The sequence below is a fragment of the Tigriopus californicus genome, chromosome 9, assembly GCF_007210705.1.
Source record: "Tigriopus californicus strain San Diego chromosome 9, Tcal_SD_v2.1, whole genome shotgun sequence".
NCBI lineage: Eukaryota > Metazoa > Arthropoda > Copepoda > Harpacticoida > Harpacticidae > Tigriopus > Tigriopus californicus.
The window spans coordinates 578,923-602,648 of record NC_081448.1 but is presented as its reverse complement, the minus strand read 5'-3'; the positions used below and the strand labels follow the sequence as shown (position 1 = coordinate 602,648).

At 41.9% G+C, this 23,726-nt stretch overlaps 3 protein-coding genes across 3 annotated transcripts in view; 2 read left to right on the top strand and 1 right to left on the bottom strand.

The window, feature by feature from the left end:
- Positions 1-2,157: 2,157 nt before the first annotated feature.
- On the top strand, positions 2,158-5,493 carry LOC131886435 (mucin-2-like). The gene is made up of 2 exons (XM_059234767.1): positions 2,158-2,271; positions 2,337-5,493. The coding sequence occupies exons 1-2, from the start codon at positions 2,230-2,232 to the stop codon at positions 5,415-5,417; spliced, it is 3,123 nt and encodes a 1,040-aa protein (XP_059090750.1). The 5' UTR covers positions 2,158-2,229; the 3' UTR covers positions 5,418-5,493.
- Positions 5,494-5,752: 259 nt separating this feature from the next.
- On the top strand, positions 5,753-14,138 carry LOC131887029 (72 kDa type IV collagenase-like). The gene is made up of 10 exons (XM_059235518.1): positions 5,753-6,304; positions 8,314-8,466; positions 8,807-8,922; positions 9,588-9,755; positions 12,001-12,154; positions 12,840-12,981; positions 13,048-13,379; positions 13,436-13,583; positions 13,646-13,912; positions 13,992-14,138. Exons 1-10 carry the CDS (start codon positions 5,984-5,986, stop codon positions 14,105-14,107), a joined length of 1,917 nt encoding a protein of 638 aa, XP_059091501.1. The 5' UTR covers positions 5,753-5,983; the 3' UTR covers positions 14,108-14,138.
- Positions 14,139-23,585: 9,447 nt separating this feature from the next.
- Positions 23,586-23,726, bottom strand: part of LOC131887130 (caveolin-3-like) — a gene marked incomplete in the record, with an annotated part of 3,895 nt that continues 3,754 nt past the window's right edge. Inside the window, 1 exon segment of the mRNA XM_059235657.1 lies at positions 23,586-23,636.

Here is a 23,726-nt window from a genome sequence, read left to right as displayed (position 1 = left end):
GCCGCCACCACCTCAAGCCAATGCAAACCCGGAAGTAGAAACGCCAGTAGGAATGGCACCCGCCAATGCCCCCCAACCAGGAACGCCAGGGGGCGGAGGACTTCCCATTCCTAACACTCCTACTAGCATTGTGGCCTTGTCTTTGGTCCCACCTGGTCTTGAGCCAGTGTCAGTGTTTCCACCGTTTTTAACGGAGCGCATGGTTGAAGCAATAGGAGTCATTTTTTCGGAATCTGACGAGACCTCCATAGCCGCTGCGGCTAATATGACTAATAGGAGACTTTTAGCTCGACGTCGGTTCCGTCGCCAGTTGCCAAAAACATTTCCCTGGCGAATACGATCAGCTTGGTCAAATTTACAGCGCCGTTTGGGACGTAAAGTGGACGGCTTCACGAAGTTTAAGCAAACCGTCAAGAACAGGATAAGGCAGAAACTCTTTGGCCCCCCTCCCGTCATCGAATACTATTTTGAGGTTCCACAGTCACAGCCGCAGCAGCCTCCTCAACCAGAGACTGTAGAACGATTGTACGGTGTTGGAGTGGTCGTGGTTCTGGTGCGAGAGCCGTGCATTTTAGGTGTGACTTGCGACATGGATGGCAATAAATTGCTGCCAGGAGTGAATTCCACCAATTCCAAACTCGCTGAATCAGTCCAAAATGTGGATCTATCAGAGTTCTTTGCGCAGGTGAAAGAAGTCGCTGTCTTACGAATGGCCATGACCGAACTGGACGCCCTCAACAATCCAAATACTTCTGTTGCTAACCAAGGCTCAGTGCCCGATATTAAAGCCTTCAATCAAAACTTCAGCTCTCAGTCCGATGCAATTCCATCACCAGAATCAGATTTTCCATCCATTTATGGAAGGTATCAATCCCATGTTCAACAAAACTTTATCAATCAAGGCCACGAAGTGGAAAAATACTATGAGGATCGTGCTAATAACGCCTATCGCTTCTCACATGATGAATCCAATGACAGTGATGATCCTGTTCTCTATGAACTTCATCATGATGAATCATGGATTCCTCTTCCGAGTCATCGATCTTGGCACAGAACAAAACGGCAAACCGGGGAAGCATTCGAATCCGATGCCAGTCCTGAGTGTAGAGTGGAACCTCCACCGAATTGCACATAAGAAGTATTTCCAAATGTCAAAGTAAAACACACAAAACACATTTTTGTAAAAATGTGGTCTTTAGGTTGTCCTAATCGTAAAATTGACTGAATTGTAATTGTTAAGTTTACCAATTATTGGATAAATCTCATTGACCATTGATATAATGTTCTCAATGCATCTGTTTCAGGTTTCAGAGAAATGCTATGCAATTTTCTTTCATAATAAACGTGTTTTGAGGGTCTGACAACTTTCTGATAACTTCTCATTTCTTCTTCTTGTAAGGAGCAAATCTCATTTCACATACCTCGAACATTTAGCGCATACAACCGGAGGATTTTGAACGACGAATGGCTCCCTCCCACAAAAGAATATTTTAGGTTAACCTAATTTTCTCGCTCATTAGACCGCGCCAAACGGGATAAGCCCAATTTAGGACGCCTCCTGGCAAAATGTGGTCGAAATGGAGTTCGCAAAACCATGGCAGCCCATCACCACACGTTTTTACACGTCATATATGTAGGAGGCAGGACAGGATGCATTTGCAAACTTGCACGTACGCACAGGAACTCTTTGGCGCTTGAATTGAGCAAGTGCACTGTATCACAAGAGTAGCTCAAGAGCTCAACGCTCCTTGTGACGTTACTTTGAACCTTCACATTCGTCCAAAGAGAAGTTGTTTACAACAGTTTCAGATCTCTAGCAAATACATTTTTAGAACGCTTCTCATGGGGGGAAAAATGAAAACAAAAACAATGTAACAACTTTTGGAAAACTAGCAATTTTGATTAAGGCTCAGATAAGTAAATCAATTCACCTAAAATACAAAAGAAAATAGACTTTGTGATACCTTATTCAAAGGATTTTTTTAGAACTGATGAAATTTCATCATTATCCTTTGAGGAGACTTTGAGTCTTGAGCATTTTTTTTCGACTGGAATTGAACGTTCAAAATTTCGTCACACCGGGCGCTGAACTGATGGTGGTACCATTTTGATAGAGAGCACTAAATTGAGCTCCCTGTCTTGGAGATTCAAGCCAATGCCTTCGTGCATTTGCACTTTGGCATTGTCAGTTGTGATTGGTGAGCAACTGCATGCAGTTATGAATCTGCGATGGCCAAAGTGCGGCATAAGATAATGGCAACACTGTGGTTGGTAAGAATGAAATGGAACCTTTTGTTTTCTTTTTGCCACCTCTTTATAAAATAGTTTCATTTCAGTTGATTGTGGGTTTCCTTGGTGGTTTCTCAGCTTTTGGATTGAGTCTGGGCAATTCAAAACCCTATGCCAGGGTATTGATATCAAGTGATGGAGCAAAACTTTTGCAAACCCAAACGGAAGAGCCCACAATAATAGATTATTACAAGGAGCATCCATTTCTTAAAAGTCGATTTGAGATCGAAAAATTAGAGGATTTGCCGGAAAATGAACAACTTGAAATTCGTGTCAAACCTCAAGTGTATGGGGCCAAGAGTGGGAACAGTCATGATCCAACCCCTTCTCCCCAAGTAATTATTCGTCCCATTTCCACCAGACAACCCCAGGTACGAGAATCCCCAAGAATCATCGGAAACCAGCTTGAAGCTTTTGGGAATAAACAAACAGAGGATGGTTCTCGTGGTAAAATTAAAACCAAAAACCCGCATTTTAAAACGGTTGACAAAGCAACAGTTGCATTTAATCAAATACCGAAGTTACGACCGAGGCCCATGTTGTTATTGCCATACACTCCGAGTGCCTCACTTGTGACAACACCATCAGCCAGGGAAAACAGCACGAAAGGACTCCTTTTCAAAACAGACACACCTATTTTTCCAAAGTACTCTACGGTCAATCCTGTACCTTTGGTCTCCACACAATCTGCCCCAACAACAACTGTCACACCTAGCTCTGTTATTGTAGCAAATTCATTCAGATTCACTGCACTTTCTAATACTATGAAGACCATGACAACCAGAACACTTTTCTCCGTGAGCCCAAGAGTAGCAACCTCGACCCCGCTTTTTATGGTGCAAACAGACAGGGCACAAATACCCACATCAGACCCATCTGTCTTTAGGAGCACAACTCTAGAAGAAACGGCATTTTCAACAAGAAGGAAACAACCTGGCACCATTTCCACGTCTAAAAGTGCTGAACAATTAGTTCCTATTTCAACAGCAACCACATCAAGGATATCACCCATACCAACCACAACTTCACTTAGAGGAACTCCAATGGTTAGAGTTGAGATCGAACCAACCACTAGTCCCCCTTCAGTTGTCAATAAACGCCCAACAACTCAGAGCGCATTAAGTATTATTGACCAATTTAGCACGCCCTTTACCGTTTTTAGTACCCAATCTATTTTGTCCCCATCACCTATTGCGACAGCAACACAGATAACACTTCAATCAAGCACGGCCACGGCAACGGCAATAACAACAGCAACACTAAGGACAAGATCAACTGATAGACCATTTACAACACCAACAACACCAACAATGATAACAACCACAGTGCCAACAACAAACTCACCCACAGATATATCAAATGCAACCAGAGCGACAACTTCACCTTCAACTATTCTTACTGCTTCTACAATAGCAACATCAATATCAAACACTGCCTCATTGACACCATCAACACCACTGTCACCAACAACAACGCCGCCGCCGCCATCGACAACAACAACAGGAGGAGCAGTAACTGCGTCAACAACGATGACGGCGGCACCAGCTGCAACAATGGCAACAACACCGATTACAACATCAACAACAACAATAAGAACAACGATTACGACAACAACAACAATGCCTACTACTACAAGAACAACAACAACAACAACAACAACGACGACGACGACGACGACGGAGGCAACCACAATCCCTGCTGTTCCCGTTGAGCTTACTCAAGATTTGTGCCTTACCCCTCTCAGGACTTGTGATCAATCCATCACGGCCAGAAGTCTTCCTTATGAGAGGAGCCTAGAGATTTTACAAAACGAGGAGTACCTAGAGGCTACTGACCTCGGTGTGGTGCGTCGTCGATTTAAAAGAGGAGGTTGTGGCGGTGAAAGTGAAGTCCTCAGACCCAACATGATGAACATTGGCATGGGGACAGCCGGGTTAATAGGTATTGCAGGCCTGGCCAGTCTAGTCATGACCCCACCCGCTGCCCCTCCGCCTCCACCACCTGCTCCCGCGGCAGCGGCAGGAGCCGCAGGAGCAGCAGGAGCAGCTGCCGTGGCCACAGCAGTGGGATTAGCTCCAGCCAATGTCCCACAACCAGGCACGCCAGGAGGAGGCGGACCACCCGTGCCGGACTCTCCCACCAGCATCCTGGCTTTATCTTTGGTACCCGCTGGTCTTGCCCCAGTAGCAGTTTTTCCACCGTTTACCACCGATCGCACTAATACCGCAGTGGGCGTCATTTTTTCAGAGAGTGATGCCACCTCCTTGGCCAGTGCTGGTACGGGAAATCGGAGGTTCTTGGTCCGGCGTCGATTCCGTCGCCAGTTGCCAGAGACTTTTCCATGGCGAATTCGATCCGCATGGAACAAATTGCAATACCGATTAGGACGAAAAGTGGAGGGAATCACAAAATTTAATCAAAAAATCAAAAACAAAATTAGAGATAAGATTTTTGGCCCTCCCGTGATTGAATACTATTTTGAGGTCCCAGAGACTCCTCAGAAACAGACAGTCGAGCGCGTGTATGGACTCCGTGTCCTTGTTACTGTCGTGAGTGAGCCATGTATTCTAGGTGTGACCTGTGACATGGATGGCAATAAATTGGTGGCTGGAGTGAATGCCACAAATCCTGAGCTGGCTGAATCAGTGCAGAATTTGGATCTCTCCGAATTCTTTGCCCAGGTGAAACAAAACGCCTCGTTACGGAAGAACATGACCCAAACAAACACATTCAACAATCAAAATACTTTCAATTCCGACCCAGATTCGGTGCCAAGCAATCAAAGCGTGAATAGTCCACTGAATCCTCAGCTTTCGTCAGAATCTGACCTGCCATTCATCTACAAAAGATTTCATTCGCAAGTCTACTCAAATCATGTTGGTCGTAGTAGCAAGGAGGATCCATACTTGGATGAACCCACCAATGCTCATCAAGGTCATTTGGATGACATGGAACCCATCCAATCACGTTTCTCTTCCATCAACTCCCAATCAATGTCCTATCAGCTTCGGCAAGATGAGAAATGGATTCCACTGCAAAGTCATCGAACCAAGCGACAAACAGGGGAAGAATTCGAGTCTGACGCCATTCCCGAATGTCGAGTGGAGACACCGCCAAATTGCACTTAAACATGAATTAACTAGGAGTCATTTGCCTTTTCATCTAAACTAAACTATGTGCATAACAATAAAGCTCTATTTAGCGTCATGCCAAGACGTGACCAATTTTTTTTCGTTCTGAAATACTTCCGAGATTCCATGTCAATGAAAAAGAGCCTGAATCTGAGAACCTCATAATGATTTCAATTCTTGGAAGCTGGTATTGTTACCGTAAGAAAAACGACCCAGCCCTCGCCCAAAACCAAGCCAGCCAGGTGCAAGGCACAATAATAGATCACCATACTCCCACTCACAAAGGTGCGTGGTGGATGGAGTTCTTTAAAAAAACAGACCAGTTTCAGTTTGCCTTTGTTGTTTGCTCAGACGAGGATCGCAAATCAAATGTCGTTCGTCTATGTTTTGCGGCCTGAAAATTAATGATTGCCTCACACAAGGGTTAGTGCATTCGAGATTGGGGGAAAAGTTCGCTTTCTAAGCCAGATCAAGCTTTTTGTTTTGCTCGTCAACCCTGATCCACTTCTTGAGCCTGAGTGACGAGAGAGACTCAACATTTCCTCGAGAGCTTTCATCCGTTCATGATGGAGTGCACCCGTTCTCTTGAAATTGTCCTGATTGTATTATTGGTCATTTGCTCAACCGAGGCGTGGCCCTTGTTCAACTTTTTTGGCCTGACATCTGAGGGTTCTGGTTCGAGTGAAGAAACCACTGTCTTGCAGCGAAACTATTTCAACCCGTTCCCTGTGAGTAGTGAAGAGGAGGAGGAGAACCTTCAGACCTCGAGGCCAGCTATCCGGATTCAGAATGCACGAACGGCTAAAGATCTGTCCCAATCGCGCATCCGGTTTCCCACCGACGAGAGGGACCATCCTACGTTGGATGTTGATCCAGATCAGGCGGTAAGAAAGGCAGTACATATGAATGCACTTTGTCATCCGTCATTGCGAAGAAAGGGTTGGTATTCTAGTTTCTCACAATTCCAAGATAAGAGCGCTGCTTCGGTCGATCTAGTGCAATCAGCTCAAGACAAGTTTCTCTTCAGATGTTCGTTTCTTGACATAATGAGACTCGAGCCCCATTTTGGCATTTGCGAAAAAGAGAACCTTCTCAACTCACTTAGTATCGGGCTTAATAGGCTCTGGGGCCAGTCAAACTAACTTTCGCAGTTGACATGAGTATGAGGAGAGGTAATGTGCCCTTCAGGCGTTGATCTTTTTAATTGAGCCGTGTCGTGCACTTGCGACTTGCGCACCATGATTTGCATCTTTATGCAATTTACTTTTGAGTCTTTTTTCGCGGAGGAGTATTCAATATATATGACTTGATGTGTTTATTTCCCGGGCACAGCGTTGAGTGTCTGCCAAATGTCATGAACAGAAATGAAAACGCATTTTTGTGTTTATTTGCCAATATTAATGGTATCATGTACTCTACACAATCAAAGGTCACTTGGCCTTGGTCGGTAAAATTTCGAGGTCACATGTCGTTAGCCTATGTTTTATGACAGGGTTTCGAAAATGTACTTTTTTACGACTAGCTAAAGTCAGATGTCTGTCTCAAGTATCTGAGAAAAAAAATACCGTCTGACGTTTTATAACATCAAAATCAATCCCAACAAGTGCTCTTGGTAATATTCAGGTGAAAAGGAGTTTGAACCACTAAATTTGGAAACGAACGTCTAGATGGGCACCGTATCGTTTTGGATTTGAGTGGATACAACATAGGTGAAAATGGTTCGACTCTTGACAAAGCGGGTCTCTTTTGACATAACCGACACAATCGTAACGGAATCAAACCCGTGGTAGGACTATGTTTAATAGAAAGTGATATTCATACGAGAATTGGTTCATAAACATGAAGAAAATTACATGTAAATTTCTCGCATTTGTAGGTACATAAGATAAAACGCGGTTTCTTTGGGTTCTTTGACCACCAAATTAGAGCAGATTACCTTGCCAGTTTTAACGTCAGTTCGGGTTGACTTGTTAACTAGCTCAAGGGAGTTTGGAAGTCGAAACAATGGCATTGTTTTTGCGGTTTAAAATGCATGAGCCTAAAGGGTGGAAAACATAAATCAAACTCAATCCTTGAGATGTCTCCCTTGTCTGACAATAAACCACCACGACATTCATCTTCTAAAGAGAATGGTAGGTGTTCTTAATATGATTATGGGAAGGGCCTTCTGTCGGCTCAAGTAAGAAAGTAATAAAACATGGTTGGGAAAACCAATTACCCTTCACGTTGAGACCAGCAGACGAGCCATTGGCTTGAAGAAATGAACAATAGGTAATGAAATAGGCAAACTGTATCAGTGCATCCAGCGGTTTCTCATCATTCCCTTCCAAATTCCTCTGTCAACGTAAAAAGTCATATTTGGTGTTCCGGATTGAATGCAACAAAAGCGAATAAGGTATGTACATAGCTCCATGAAGTGGCCGGTTTTTTCAGATAATCATATTTGTGCTCTTTTACGTACCTTTTTGCTCACTGGCTCTTCGGAGTCAGTAAACGATTAAAATGAAAAACCATGTTTAGTATCCCTGCAGCGCATGATCAAACCTCTCTCTTCACGCATGTACGCAAAGTTTCAAAGCGGTCGTATTAAATGACTTGCTCCCAATCAAAATTTTGACGGGAACATATGCTTGCCTGCCAATATTCATATAGCTTCCAAAGTCATTTGATTATCGTTTTTTTTAACCACTAGCTCAACTAAGACGCAAGGAAAAGAGGAACAGTCATCATTGATGTATTCTATTGGGGGATACCCTGTAGTTTCCAAGCTAGGATGGGACATAATAAAGAGATGAAGGAATCGAACCTGTCATTGCAAGGTTTTCTTTCCATGTTAAATATCGATTGCTTGAGCTTGTCAGTTGACCGTTGTCTACATTCTTCTTTCCTTCAGTTGAAATTCCTGCATCAATTCGGCTACCTTGGCACAGGCCCTTACAACACAGGAGCTCTCTACAGCAAGGAAACCGTGGAGGAAGCATTGATGAAATTGCAAAGATTTGGATCGATTCCACAAACCGGCGAATTAGATGAACCCACCGCCAAGGTTGGTTTTCTTCGATGATAACAATTGTTCTTCCCAAAAAACTTTAGGATCCCTATTGAGTCCTGATCAACCCTATATGTAGGGCCTATCCCTATCCACAAACTCTAATTCGCTGGTGGATCAGACATTGTATGAATAGAAAGTAAAATAAAATAAGTTAGTTTTTCGTCCTGACATGCTGGGAAATTCATTCAGGAAGTCCTAAATACTACTCTTGATGATCAAGAGTTAACATACTTTTCTTATTCATGGTATCTCGTGATCTCAGGTGCACTCCATCATCTCTCGGAAACATGCAATGCCATCTAATAATTAAGCTTGGCTTTTTTTCTGCTTTCAGCTGTTGAAGAGTCCTCGCTGTGGCAACACTGACATTGGCGATGAAGCTCGGAGGAGACGTCGTAAACGCTTCATTGTGGGATCTCAAGGATGGAACAAACGATCGTTAACCTACCAGTAAGCCAATGTGCTTTCCCTCATTGTGACCTCGAGATGTGGTAGTTTCAAAAACTTGGCCCACAAACAAGAAAGGAAGCAAATTATTCAGATGCAAAATTCAAAGTTTGATTCGCAGTCATCCGACTAGCTTGAGGGGATCATAACCTGTTCGAAGTGAGCATGAGAGTCGCTCCAAATGCATCTTTCAAAATTCGTACGTTTCATTGCCTCAGCAGAAGGAGAAAGTTTTGTTCCTCCTTGTCTTCAGGGGTGGATGGTCACGCCTAAATCTTGCTTGTGTTTTGCATTTTAAGCGATCATCACTGACCACACCAATAAGCTCATAATGGGAGGCTCTCTAGCCAAAAGTCACACTTATCCCTATTCATGCTCCCATTTTCTGACCATTTTGCACCGCAATGTTGCAATGATTGATTTTGCTTTGAATAAGATTGTGTTATGCCGTTCGGTTTGCAATCGGAGTCCTGCGGTAAAAATGCCGCTGATCGTTTTGAGACACAATCTTAAGATAGATCTTGAACTCGCCACCTTGCAATAACAAGAGAAAAAAAAACCCGTCCTTGCTCTCGTAAATTTTCTATCCGTCATTGTCATTGCACGATTTCGTCATCTAAAAAGGTTGTGGCGAATAATGGAAGTATTTCGTTCGCTCATTCTTTCAGTGTCGAGCGTTATTCTGGCCGATTGACAAACCAAAGCGCTGTGGATCACGCATTAAAGACCGCGTTTCGAGCTTGGTCCAAATACTCCAACCTCAGATTTATTCCCCGCAAGAGGCGAGAAAATGCAGACATTATCATCAATTTTGCTCGTTACGACCACGGTGACAGGTGAGTGAGTGCTTGAAATACATAATGTAATAATGCCACTTTTGCTCCCGCAATCCAAGTGTCGGTCAAATTGACCGGCATTAACTCGGTTCTGTGCCAAACTCGAAATGACTCTTTGCCCTCATGATTGTTCTGGAAAATTAGCGAGCCTAATTGACAAAAGGTACAAGGTGCTTTCAAATCATTCCCTTATTCTTCTTCTGATCATTGGTGCCATGCCTTAGAAGAATAAAAGAAATGACGTAACTTATTTTGAGTAGCTTTTACCCAAGCATGTGGACGCCCTCCATGCCGACAAAACAGTCGGAAGACACACGTATAATCGTAAAAATTCAGATAAAAGAGCCTGTGGACGCCGCCCATGTTGAAAATGGAGCGCCTCATAAAAGACTAGGTTAACGGATAGGGCTGAAGGACTTCGTCTAGGAGCTTTTTCTGTTCTCCTCGGCCTTCTTCCCCGCTTTTGCAAAGTCGGAAACGATATTCATCTGAACTTGGAACTGGTGAGGTCAACATGTTTAGCTGAAATGAAAATAATTCAATTATGGTCAGCTTTAGCACCCAATGAGATTTGCAGAATCTGCTCAAAATAAGCCGTGCTTAATCTAAATTTTGGCAATCTAATCTCTTAAACCAACAACTAAAAAATTATGAAACGATTGCATGTTGGTTTTGAAAGCATCTCATACTTGGGACTGCCCTTTAATGCTGAGTTCATTCGGGATATTGTCGTAAATGGGTGCTTGGGAGCAACATTTCCTCTCAACCCCGTGAAGCTAGCCAGGCCTTTGATCCTTCTATCAGTTCTGTTGTAATCATAAATCTGTGAGCATGAAGTTTCTTTTGGATATGAATCACAAGTTCCACTTGATTTCTCGTCATGCATCTTTGGAGCCCATTAGGCCAGAGCAGAGTACTACTACTACTTTAACACTTGTTTAGGTCTGGTTAAAAATAGTCATTTCTGTAAAGGAGGCAAGCAGCTGATTAATATCTGAACCTGTTCTCTGAATGCAAAGGAGTGCATCTTGTACTCAACTCATCCTATCAATAATGATATACTTACGGGATTAGGTCAAGACAGGTGGATGGCGTGAGTGAATACGAACTTTGTCAAACGAGTTGTTGAGTCAGCTTATCAGCTTCGATATCATTTGTAAAAAAGATCCTCTCCCAAATAGTGTAATGGGTTGGGTTGAGTGCCTGGAGGAGGTGAAGGTGAATGAACGGGGAACATAGCAAAATCTCGAACCAAGCCTTTCAAGTTGGATTTACTAGCTCCAGGATAACAATCCAGCCAAAGAAAGCAAAGCGCTCCGCGCCCGCAATCGAGATGCAAAGAGCATTCGGCACTGTTTTGGTGGGGCCAACATTAACTTGTACTTTTACTCAAAGAAGCGTATCTTACACACCGACAACTTACAAATGTATGTAGTACTGCTGATATATGTAATGTAATTGCAGCTCATCACTACATGGAAGGAGTGAATTAATGATATTCTGAAGCCTAATTGAACTAAAAAATTACCTGATATTAAGCAAAGTGCAGAAACCACTAACATAGGCAGTGTAACTTCGAAACCATAATTATGATTCGTGACGACGGTGAAACAATGTACAAAATGATGTGTCCCGAAAATTCGCAAAGAATGGAAAAAAGTTAATGCCTCTTGTCATGTCATGTCCAAAAGTGCTTGGCAGGTTTGACCTCGAGCTCAAATTGCAATAGAGATTGGTCGATATGATAAAGACGCAAACTTGAATATGAATCTGAACAACTGCCTTCGACACTTAGAAGAGACTACCTTCTTCTGATTTTTCCAAGGCTGTTTATGTCCTTCCAGTTTGGCTAGCAACAACCAGTTGGTCTGTTGGTTTGGATTTATTTGTCCATTAACACTCAATCACGCTTGTTGGTATTCAATGGCAAATGCACTAGAGGGCTAATTGAAATACTTCTTGCCCATTGCGTCATTCGTCGGCTCGTTGTTTCTTTTGCAATGCAAAACCCCACTTGGGATAATAGCAGGTTTGTACCCTCTTGCAAGTGACAGAGAAAATATGTAATTGCTTCCAGTCAAAGTGGTCTTCCTCCAATATGAGACCACCAACTAGGAATGCATTTTTCCACGATTCGTAGATTAAAGCCAGTTTTTGCGGTTTGTGGTTTGACGAGCCGGATCAGTAACAACGGTCCAAATTGGAGTGACTGTCCGAATTCACTTAATCGTCCCGTTTCTTCTAGTTATCCGTTTGATGGGTCCGGTCGAACCTTGGCACATGCTTACTATCCTTATCAGTTTGCGGACTTTGGCGGTGATATCCACTTTGACGACGACGAGGAATGGACGTCGGAATTTCCCGCGCAAGAAAAAGGGGTGGACTTTTTTACTGTGGCAGTAAGGATCCGTTGATTTCGTGACATGAACCATTAGACCTGCGGCGACTAAAATTAGTGTTTAAATATCACAAAGGTTGAACCACCAAGCGCAAGACAAATTGTGTATATTGGGATGTGATTTTAATGTAACAGGATGACACAATCCCCCTGATTGGCTTTTGAAGGCACTGGTCGTGACGGAATCAGGCATCAAGAAGAATTTTTCTTTTAAGTTTTTGTACTTTTTCGGACGGAATGTTTTGCTGTGGCCTCTCAGATATCATTGGATGTGCACTGGAAAGAGGAGGAAAAGAAATGCATGCCGTAATGACGAATCCACTCTTGAACGTCCGCCCAAAGACAAGCGAACATTTTGGTGGAAATTGCCCAAGGATTTCATGATCCTGGCCATAACTCAAAATTATAACCTGTTGGGGCATGATCCAACGCCTCGGTGTGTCATATTTAGGAGGTAGCTGACCTATTTTAGTATCATCTCAGTCCCTACCACATAAAATCCATTCTGTCTTCATCCATCTTGAGCAGACAGGTCTACTTCGCAATGAACCCAATTAATGCAGATAAAAGGAAGAAATTATCCCAATCTCATTGAATTCGTTGCGGTACTTTTAAAATACGTATAAAGAGTGGTGGTAAAAGATGTAAAAGTTTGATAGCTAATTGTAGGTGTTTTACATTTACAGGTTCATGAGATTGGCCATGCTCTAGGTTTATCTCACAGTCCAGATCAAAATTCGATCATGTTTCCTTACTACAAAGGTCCGGAGGCAGCCAGTACATTTTCCATTGGATACGACGATGTTCTGGCTATGTATGAGTTGTACAGTATGTTCAGAAAGTTGGAATCAGTTTTGATGGATTTGTTGATCAAAGTGAGTTGTATTATTCTAGTTGGTAGACCACTGAAGGACAATCACGTCGACTACCATGATGATCAAGAGGATTCTACTGGTTCCAAAGTCGACACGGAAAGTGATGCCACTGTTTCAGCTATTCCTACTTCTTCAACTACGACTAGTAGCACAACTAGTGCAACAAAAACTACTACTACTACTACTATTACTACCACGACAACTGAGACAAGTTTTGAGTCTACAGATTATCAGAATGATGCAGCTCCAGATGTAGAGGCCACCTCAAACGATTTGGCTGATTTGTGCAAGGACCCAAGCTATGACGCTTTTGGAATCATTCGCAGTGAACTGTTTCTTTTCAAGGGAAAGGTTTGTGCATAAAGCTTTTTTTTAAGTGTGCTTTATCTAAGACCCGTTTTGCACAGATGATGTGGAGATATTCAAGGCGTGGAGCCTTGTTTCCCAATTATCCCGTTGATTTTCACCAAATGTTTAGCGGTTTCCCAGATGAAGTCGATCACATTGACGCTTTGTACGAGAGACCAACAGATGGCGCCATTGTGTTTTTCTCGGGTGAGTGACAAGACATTTTAGGAATTCACCGGTGACGTCCTAACTTTTTGGATTTGTTGCAGGAAATCAGTATTGGATATACAATGGATATCAGTTCATTGAGAATACACCTTTACCATTATCCTACTTGGGACTACCCACAGATGTCAAAAAATTGGACACAGCCTTTGTTTGGGGCAAGAATGAGAAAACGTATTTCTTTCGGGAGAATATTTATTGGCGCTTCGACGAATATGCCAGACGAATCGAGGACGGTTATCCCTTCAAAATTGGCCATCGTTGGCATGGAGTGCCTAATAATCTTCAAGCAGTATTCACCGATACAACAGGTGAGATTCAGGCCTTATTAGGTAATCTGTTGACGACGGACGGTGTCCATAACATGATTGATGATACTGCTTTTTCCAGGTGTGACATATTTCTTCAAGGATAATTGGTTCCTCTCCTTTGACGACTTCATGGTGAAGGCAGAGGAGCGCAATACAAACACAATCTCCAGATTCTGGTTCAATTGTCCCTCATGAGTTGGGAAATAAAGCGTTATTGTTATCATTGTCCGGTGCTGTCCGATGAACTTGGATAAAGTGTTCCAAAACAGTGATGGCGTGTTCCAAGAATACGTTGAACACCTTCAGAAATCTCGAAATGACTTGGGCTGGCCGAAGACATAGCTCTTCCAATTTCACAATCAGGGTGAACACAAACGAGACCTGGGTAGGCTGTTTTTGCGACGATTTGGAATCAGCCTCAGTCGACAAAAACGTTTTCAGCCATGACTTCAACTGAAGGAAAACAAAACTTTGCTTATCCTTTGCGTTTCCCTGTTCGTCTGTTGGTCTTGAGGCTTTTCGGCTTTTAATTCCCATTTTGACCATTGACCGAGTAGGCGATTCAAAACGAGTGCTCCTCACATTGGGGTGATAGCGTGAAAAGTGGCTCAAAATGTCATCTCGCATCAGACTTGGATATGAAACGAGAACACGCAGAGGCTTGGCCCTTTGGACTTGCAAGCCAATCAAGGCCAAGGTCAGATTAGCAAATTCCGTCATGGAAAGAATTTGCACATCCAAGAGCTGAAGGAGCTTCTCAAACCCCGGCATTTCATGAACGAGAAGTGTTCCAGGGACACGACAAACACTCTCCAAGAAGATCTGGCACTGAAATTCTTGTGTTTCAAACACCAACATGATTGGGCGCTTAGTCATCGTGGGTAGGAAATGGTGCATAAGCGAGGATTGGGAGCAAACATACCAATCCTGGATCCAACCGTTCAAGTACGTTCTTGGCGCTTTGAAGTACAACTCCTCCACGGTCATCTGCTCCAAGCTAATCCCAAATGGAACATCGTTCACTTCTTGCCAATGAAACAGGACACCACTTGAGTCTGGGGATTCGCTCGTATCCAGAATAAGCTTCTTCACAGCCCTCACCTTGGTGCAAGTTGTCCCATGGAACAAAGTTCCTTTTCTTATAGAGTAATTGAACCCCCGTTCGGTGAAAAACGACACAAAATCGAGTCCACAATTGACAAACACCTGCACGGACAAGAAATAAGCCTTGGCAATGGGGGTGAACATGATGAACTGGAGAACCCCAAGAGAAGTACGTTTAGTATGTCCACTAGCTTTGCTTTGACAGCGAGGGCCGACAGGCTTGTTTTTAGACCACACTCAGATTTTGCCAGTTTTTACGACATCTCAAGAAACTAATCGCGTCAATGACATAACAAATTGACTTTGATAAGGAAAATAGGAAGACGTAAGTTGGATTTTGTGCTTTCACTGGGTTGAGGATAAGATCTCGTGTGATTGACACATTGAACAATTTTTGAGGTCAAATTGAACAGGTTATGCAGGCATTTCATTTCCGAGCATCCGAAGATGAAATGCAGGATCAAAGTACGACATACTTGTATGTTTGTTTTTATGCTGATCTAGAGACGTGAACATGAATGAATGACTTGCCTAAAGTGGGTTATTCTCTTGGGAATTTAAATTCTAACTTCTTCCTATCTCTGGGTCCATCATCAATAGAAATAACTGAAACATAACATTCTAGACGGATGCGTAGCTAGGTCAACACATAGCAAATAAAATATTATTCAATTGTTTACAAAAATATAGATTTCATACCAACACTCCGACAATATGAGACTATCAAAAACGTTTAGGAAGCCATTACATAACTTCATAATTAGCTCACACTTGGTAATGGATTTTTGACGGTACAACTGTCTTTATTTGGTATTCACCGCTAGTCACATTCGGACCTGAGTCAACCACTCTTTAAAACGTGATTGATTACAATCACAAGTGATTGATTTTCAAATGAAATTTATTACAACTATAATTTTTCTTATTATAATTCAACTACTGATATTCCGTTTTAAATGTTCAACAAATTTGACAAAATCATTTTTGTTATGGCAAGTCTTTGGCTAACATTGATTGATAGGATTACAAAGTCAAGATAGGAGTAGTTGGCAATGCATCAAAAGCTTCTTCCTGACATGATCTGATGGATTCACATATACGATAAGCTTTGATCCCATTTGAAAACCAATCAGTAACGTCAATTTCTAGTTACTTTGGATTTGTTTTCACCCTCTATTCATTCGAGGATGCTAGTTTCGATACATTCCAACTATTTTGGCACAATTTTCATTCCTTAAATGACTTTTAATGCGAGATGTTTCACATGAGAATCCCAGAACCAAGTAGTGCTGGCTCTTTAGGATGGCATCGAACATCTTACACTGCACATATTAGATAGAAAAAAAATATTCATATTAGGAATACTTTGATCACGATTAGATACTGTCAGCAACAGTTATACAAGGTTTTGTATCTTGATGTTTCACATGTTTTCGGGTAGGCAAAACTTTGTTTTCACGAGGATTTGGGCAAGAGATAGAGCTAATGATGTTACTGAGGCCAAGGTGCAAAACGGAAACGTGAGTTGGAAGAATACAAAATGATTTGATGATTCGAAGGAATAGCTATTTATATCATAGCGGGGCCTTCAAGGCATGGAGTTTAAAAAAAATGAGGTTTGAAGAAAGTCGACAATGTCAAGACACCTTGAATGCGTTCGCCCATATCATGCCGTCGAGTTTGAAGAGAAGAGCAAGGGCTTGCCCGAGCTTCTCTTCACACGATAGGGTATGATGAAATGGTGAACTTGTTCAAGGTGTTATTGCCTGATCAACTTTTTGTGATCCGAACTTTAATACACTGCATGTAAAGAACGCCGCTCCTATTGAATACGCAGTTTTCTTTTACAAGAACTGGTTTTCAAGGTATGAATTTCCCTTGAAACTACTCAAAGCCAAATTTGACGTTAGAGAAGGTCTATTTTCTTCACAAGTGGCTGGAAACTTAGATTCCGGCCACTGTGGTCTTGCTTGTAATTAAGTTTCTCCAAGGCCATGACCTTTGGGGAATGCCTTCCAATACGTGAAAGTTGTTTAGTTACTTTTTCGATTTGTTGCCTTCAAATGTATCCCCATTTAAGATTTCAAATGTATCCCCATTTAAGATTTCAAATGGTGGCGTTTGGTTTCCTTTGCGTGCCGGAGATAGAAACTTTCTACCGCTGAAACCCAGTCCTTGTAAATGAAAATATACAGGTTCGAATCATAAAGGAGGAAGGGGCAAGAAAAGCAAGGAAGAAAGAATATATGAAAACATTTACTTTAAGAGTTAATTTGCCCACGTTTTTTAGAGATGAGACAAGACATCAAGAATAGGAGTAAATTATAAACAATTCAATTTGCTTAATCAATTAGTTTGATGTGATCGAGGGAAGGGATAATCGCGGTTAAGGGAAAGAAAAACAACAACAACATAGATTAGACTACATTGGTCAGGAATTTTGTTCGCTCACATAACATCCTTGAGTTTGCAAAGAGCAGTGGAATACTTTAGTGTGATTTAAGATTCTATTCTTTGGGGAGATTTTTTTTTAAACCAGAGTCTGGGGAATTGAAACTATTCCACTCGTTGGGAAAAGCTTATTTGGACAGTCTTTGTAAAAAAACCAGACTTGGCAAGTGGAGTAATTGACCTCCAGCCGTCAAATCGAGGATTATTTTTCCACTTGAAAATGTTAATACACGATGGAAGTTCTTGCAAGTACAATTGCCTCATCACTTGAACGATTTTTAGAGTGCGCAAATCTTACAGTTTTAGCACCTTAGACTTGTGAAATAACGACTCATGATGCAGGGCATTAGTAACGAAATTAAAAGTAACGAAATTACAGCAATTCGTTCCTTTTCTCGAAAAAGGAACTGTAATTGCGTTACGTTTTAAAATTGTGTAATTGTAACCACCCAAAATCTACGCGAATTACTCGTTTCTTTTTCAGCTTCCAGAATGGCCTTTAAATTTTCGCTCATCTCGTGACAGCTGCAGAACCTTAAAGCTCAACAGAAATTGCCATTTTTACTAATTCCATCTAACATTTTTGATCACAGAAAGTCAGGGTTGAAAATTGTGTTTGCTCTTAACCGCTCTGAAGGTGCTATTGGTTTTGAATCTTGTTGCATTTGCTATTTCTTTTTATAAATAATAAATGAATAACTTTATTGTGACTCTTGGTCATGTCAGATTGTAAAATGTATAAAACTGTATGTATAAATCTCATATGCAAAAATCAATTAATAAAAGAATTAAATGGTCAAGACTGATAAAATAGTTGACTAGAGTGTGGTATGACAGTGAGTTTGACTAGGATTGGTTCAGTGCACATGAAAAAAGTGAAGAGGGAAATTGCAGATAGTACATTAACAGGTGGGGAGAGGTAAATGATGAGAATCTTGGTTATTGTAGTAGAGTGGGTGGGTCAGATTGAACAGATCCCTTGTCAGCTCCCGTCGTTGATGGCATTGGGTCGGGAGCCGGACAAAGGTACGTGACCGCCAATACTCCGAAGGGATGTCGGGCCAAGGACAATAAGGTGTTATTAAGTCCTTGACCGGGAAGGACAACTTGTGTCCGGACATCACCTCCGGAAATGTCAGGTTCCCAACACTGTTGGACACTAACCTTGCCAGCCCGATGGTGAAGGGCTCGGTTTCCCATAGAAAATGTGGCCATGCATTGTTAGCATATTGGGGCACGCACAGGTATTGTTTGAGGAACTTGGTGAAGGTGGCATCGGCGGATTTGAGGGCGGATTGGGCGGAGTTTAGGAGCCAAAGGTGAAGACCGTAGAAGAAAATTGGAGAGATGTAGGTCCGGAAGAGTTGAATAACTATTGGAAGGGGGAGATTCTTGGTAGGAAGTCTATTGTACATGTATCCGATCCTGGCCTTGGCTTTTACTATTGATGATTTGAGATGGTTGGTAAAGGAGAGTTGAGTGGAGAATGTGAAACCGACATAATTAAAATTATTGACGATTTCAATCGGACTATGGTGGATATGGAAGGAGGTGGGAGGCAGACGACCTTTATGGAAAACCATGGCCTTCGTCTTGATATTATTGACTTGAAGGCCGTTCTCTTGGCAATAACCGTGGAGTGCATTGATGGCATTTTGCAATTCCACGGCTGAATCAGCCAAGAGAACCAGGTCGTCTGCATATTGAAGATATTGTACCATACAATGGTTGATGGTGGGGCCTTGGTGGGTGAGGGCTTCGGGCAGGTCGGATACATAAAGATTGAAAAGAATTGGCGATAGAGGATCCCCCTCCGGAAGGCCAACGGAAGTGAAGTAGCAGGGGGATAGGTCCTCACCAGAACGAATGGAGCATCTGAGTCCCGCATAGATGTTGGACAGCAGGACACAGATTGAACGCGGAACTCCCCACAGTTGGAGTTTGAGGAATAACCGCGTTCGGTCCACCCTGTCGAATGCTTTGGAGAAATCCACAAAGCATCCGTACACTCTCCTCTTATTGCTGATGTTGGAATGCACAATTTCATAGAGGAGAGTAGCTGCCGTGGTGGTTGAGCGGCTTCTCCGGAAACCGAATTGGAATTGGGGAAGGAGATCCCTATCCTCGGCCAATCCGGAGAAGCGGGCAGCTAGTAGGGTGGACATCATCTTCAAGAAGGGGTTCTCCAGGGCGATGGTCCGATGGTTGTCTGGAATGTCCCTGGGCCCTTTCTTATGGATGAAGATGATGGCTGACTCCGTCCACTCTGGTGGGAAGAAAGAAGAATGGAGGGCGAGGCTGAAGAGATCTTGGAGGAGTGGCTGAGCTTGGGTACGGAGAAGTGAAAGTTGGAAGGGAGAGACCCCTGATGTTGAGGGGGCTTTGCTCTTCATCTTCTTGAAGGCCACGTCCATCTCGGGTTCCGTGAAGGGCTGCAAAAGTGGGTGGTGTTCTTCTGGGCAGCCCTGGACCTCCTCCACTACTGTTTCCGATGTTGCTGCAAACAGTTCTTGACAGTGGCTTTAGTATTTACATCTTCTCAATCAAATTCCGTTGGACTCAAGCACGGAAAATGTCTCCTTGGCTTGAATATGATGCTTCAATTTTCAAAAGCCTCCTCACTTCACTTCATTTAAGGGATAGACTTCTTACAGAGAAGCTTTACCGACTCCACAATGTCTAATACTGTTTTCCATCATGAATTTTGCGACATTGTTTCAAACCTTTAACAATCATTATCCCATCCAGGGTCCCAATCTTGACTCCTCAAAGTATTGTGATGCAATATATTTTGAACAACTATCCCAAGATTAAATGCCAAGGCTCATTATTGAAAAATGTTGACAAGAAATCTTGCAACGCATTAGGACTGCTTGAGTCAAAAAACTCCATTTCTTGCGAGAAGAATGGTCTGGGTCGAGCCTTTTAGGAAGGACAAGACGGATCTTCATTTGTATAGCTGTGAACAATTTAGAAAAGGGCTGTGTGAATAACATGTTAGGATATGTACAATGCTGAAACGACATTTTGATCTTTAAGCATTTGATTCCACCGCCATTATTGATCGCCTGTTCAAAATAAGACTGAGATTGATACTTTTTGAAAATAGCTCTATTTGCCACGCATGTTAATTGTTTGGAATTAAAACTAAGCAATCACCAACAAATGTGATGTCGAGGTTTTAGTTTGCTTGCCGCTTAAGAAAGCAAAAAAGGTCTATAGCCAGGCTTGTTATTGACAACCTCATTTAACTACATGTTCTAGCTAGCACTTAGAATCGTTTTAAATGACCCCGTACCCCACTCTCAATGAGGTCATGCAAAATATATCTTATTTGAAAAAGTTGATTGCACTTGATGTATGTTTAGTGATCTGTTTCTTTTTCCCTTTAACCTATGTAAACTCTAAATTATCATTGTGATGCTGATCTAAGCTTGTTATAGTTTAGCAATGAATTCCAGGCTAGTTCCATCACTTTCACAAAAGAAGGTTGCTAAAGCAAGGAAAACAACTTACCGTGGCGGCACTTTGAAGTTTTCGTTTTATTCGGCTGGGAGGTCTCAATTTAACTGGAGGTCTATCAAATTGTCGCAGTATAACCCGGCAGGCTTTGATCTCATTAGGAAACGGGGCTAAAACGATGAGTTGGGCCTTACCAGGGATCGGTTTTCACCCTCCATCCTGTTTCAGAGTTACTGCTGATCATTTCCAGTCAATATGGTCCAATTTTCACGTATATTGCTGTTTAGTTATACTTCAATCTGTTATACTTCAAGATAATTGACACTGAAATTCCAGGATCGTGTAGTAGTTGGCCCCTTCTTCGCTCTGCAGTTAATAAAACACGTCTGATTCACTTTCAAGGAGTGCTTGGTTGTTTCTGGCAACCACTCACATCAAAAATATTTTGGAACTTTACACGAATTCTTGTACCTTGTAATTTTTATTCAAACAAGTCAAATTTCATGGTTCGTCCATCTTGTATCACCCGTTTACCTCAACTCAACTTGGACAACTGAAAAACTTGAACAATAGGAAAAAAATCCAGGTAGACAGGAATTCCTCAAGCTAAAGCTGAAAACTAGGCATGTTCCTTCCTATAACTTCGAATGTCTATGGCAAGGGAATTTGCCTGGCTTGGAGAGCGTGACCATTATTTTTTTAATTTCTGGTCAGGAGGTTGAGTTCCATGGTTTCTAAAATTTCCGTTGTACTATTAGGGTACATTTAGCGGCGTCAAATAAGTCCAGTGTGTGAGGTCGTCCATGATTCAGCGCACAGATGATAAACGTTATTCTCCACCGATTAGTTGGCGGTGCTCATTTTTAAATTTGTGACAAATTATTTGAAAGGTTTGGAGAGAGACCTTAAAGGCTATTAATATCGTGTTAGGTTAGGTTAGGTTGGGTTAGGTTAGGTAAGGTTAGGTTAGATTTGATAAGGTTACGTTAAGTTTAAAAAAGTAGCACCGCCAACTAATCGGTGGAGAATAACGTTTACCCGTACAGATTGAATCAATACCAAACATGTCTATATTCCAACACTAATGGTGCATATAGACGACACTTCTTTTGACACATATTGTGGTCACATACGGCTTTCACATGACATATTCTCAAACACATGGCCACATATTTGATTTGGAACCTGCTTCAATTTTCTGCGATATGTGAAACAATTCTCAGGCAAGGTCAGCGCAATCGCCCAACGCTAGACTAAGCGTGACCTTAGGGATACAATTGCAATCCGTATTTTTTCACGATCCTCAATGCTGTTTGGGATGAAATTATTTAATGACTAAAATTCAAGTTTGAATGTGTTCAAACTAACAGTATTTGCGAGATATGTTGGAAATTTGAAGAAACAAAATGCATTTTGACATAACTTTGAGTGGTCAGATATGGTCTCCCTTGGAGTTTAACGAATGACCGACACAAAACTCCCATTTAAACCAGCATGACCAGCGATAAAATAAATCAGAAGCTTTGTATTTACCGAACAAGTTTATTTTTATTACAAGAAAAATGAAACAATTTGCCCTCTTGAATTTTCTGAAGTAAGTCACTCAGCATTGTGATGACGGCAGGAAACGTTGTCATAGACTGACAAATGAAACCATTGGAACTTTTCAGTTTTGTCAACTAATACTCCTACCTTTATCACCTGATCGCACGCCATCCTTGAGAACCAGGAATCTCGTCAAGGCCCATTATATTTGACACAGATAGCCTTCTGTGTAGCACTGGATCTCGATTTGTGTCACATTGCCAACTTCTCGTCGAATATGTGATCACAATATGTGTCAAAACAAGTGTAGTCTAAATGCACCATAAGACATGCAAGTCATCAGGCCTCGCGCAAATAACCAAAGGGTTTACTCTATTTTTGTTCATAACTTAGAAATATCGTGACCACGGGCTTTGATGGCTGAGAACCTATAGGATTTAAAAGTGCTATACATAATAGATATATGTAATGATGCGGGTGCATGTTTCCCTCGAATCCACTCCGCCTGTCAGAATCAGGGAGATTGTTAATTCCCTCGGATCGAAGGAGGTTTTGTCATTCTTGTACTGAATGTTCCGTCAAATGGATTCTTTTTAGTAAACTGTATTGTATATATCAATCTTAAAGATACTAGGCATCCAGTAGAAAAACCACTAGCTCCAGAGGATTCAGCGCCAAAGAGGCGTCGAAAGGATTTATCAGTAGAGATATTTATAACTGGAGTGTTAGATTGATCACAAAAAACATCTTAACAATTTTGAAAATTCATAGAAAGGGTAAACTTAGTTGGTGAATGACCTGATGGTAGAAAGCATTTGAAACTTGCTTAGTATATTTTTGAGATATCTACAACTACTCTGTATTTGCCTGCTGGTACTAAGAAGCAACTCCAAATCAAATGTCAACGTACGCAACTACTCATTCTTTCTACCACTCACTTTATCCACCATTTTATAACAAAGAAATCTACCGTTAATTAATCGGCATGTCAGCATTTCTATATTCCTCGGGAATGGACAAGTTCTTAACAGTCCTGACACATCTTCTAAAGGAACGACGACACCCGTTTGTTATGGTTAGCTTGTCTGAAACAATTCGTCGTGAACATGTATTTCGATATAGATTGTACTTCAGGAACAGTAGCTGGTCAGCCATATGGTTCATGATGATGATGGTGATGATGATGATGATGATGATGATGATGATGGCAAGACACAAGGAGAATGGGATGTACATTAGACGCTTTGTACGA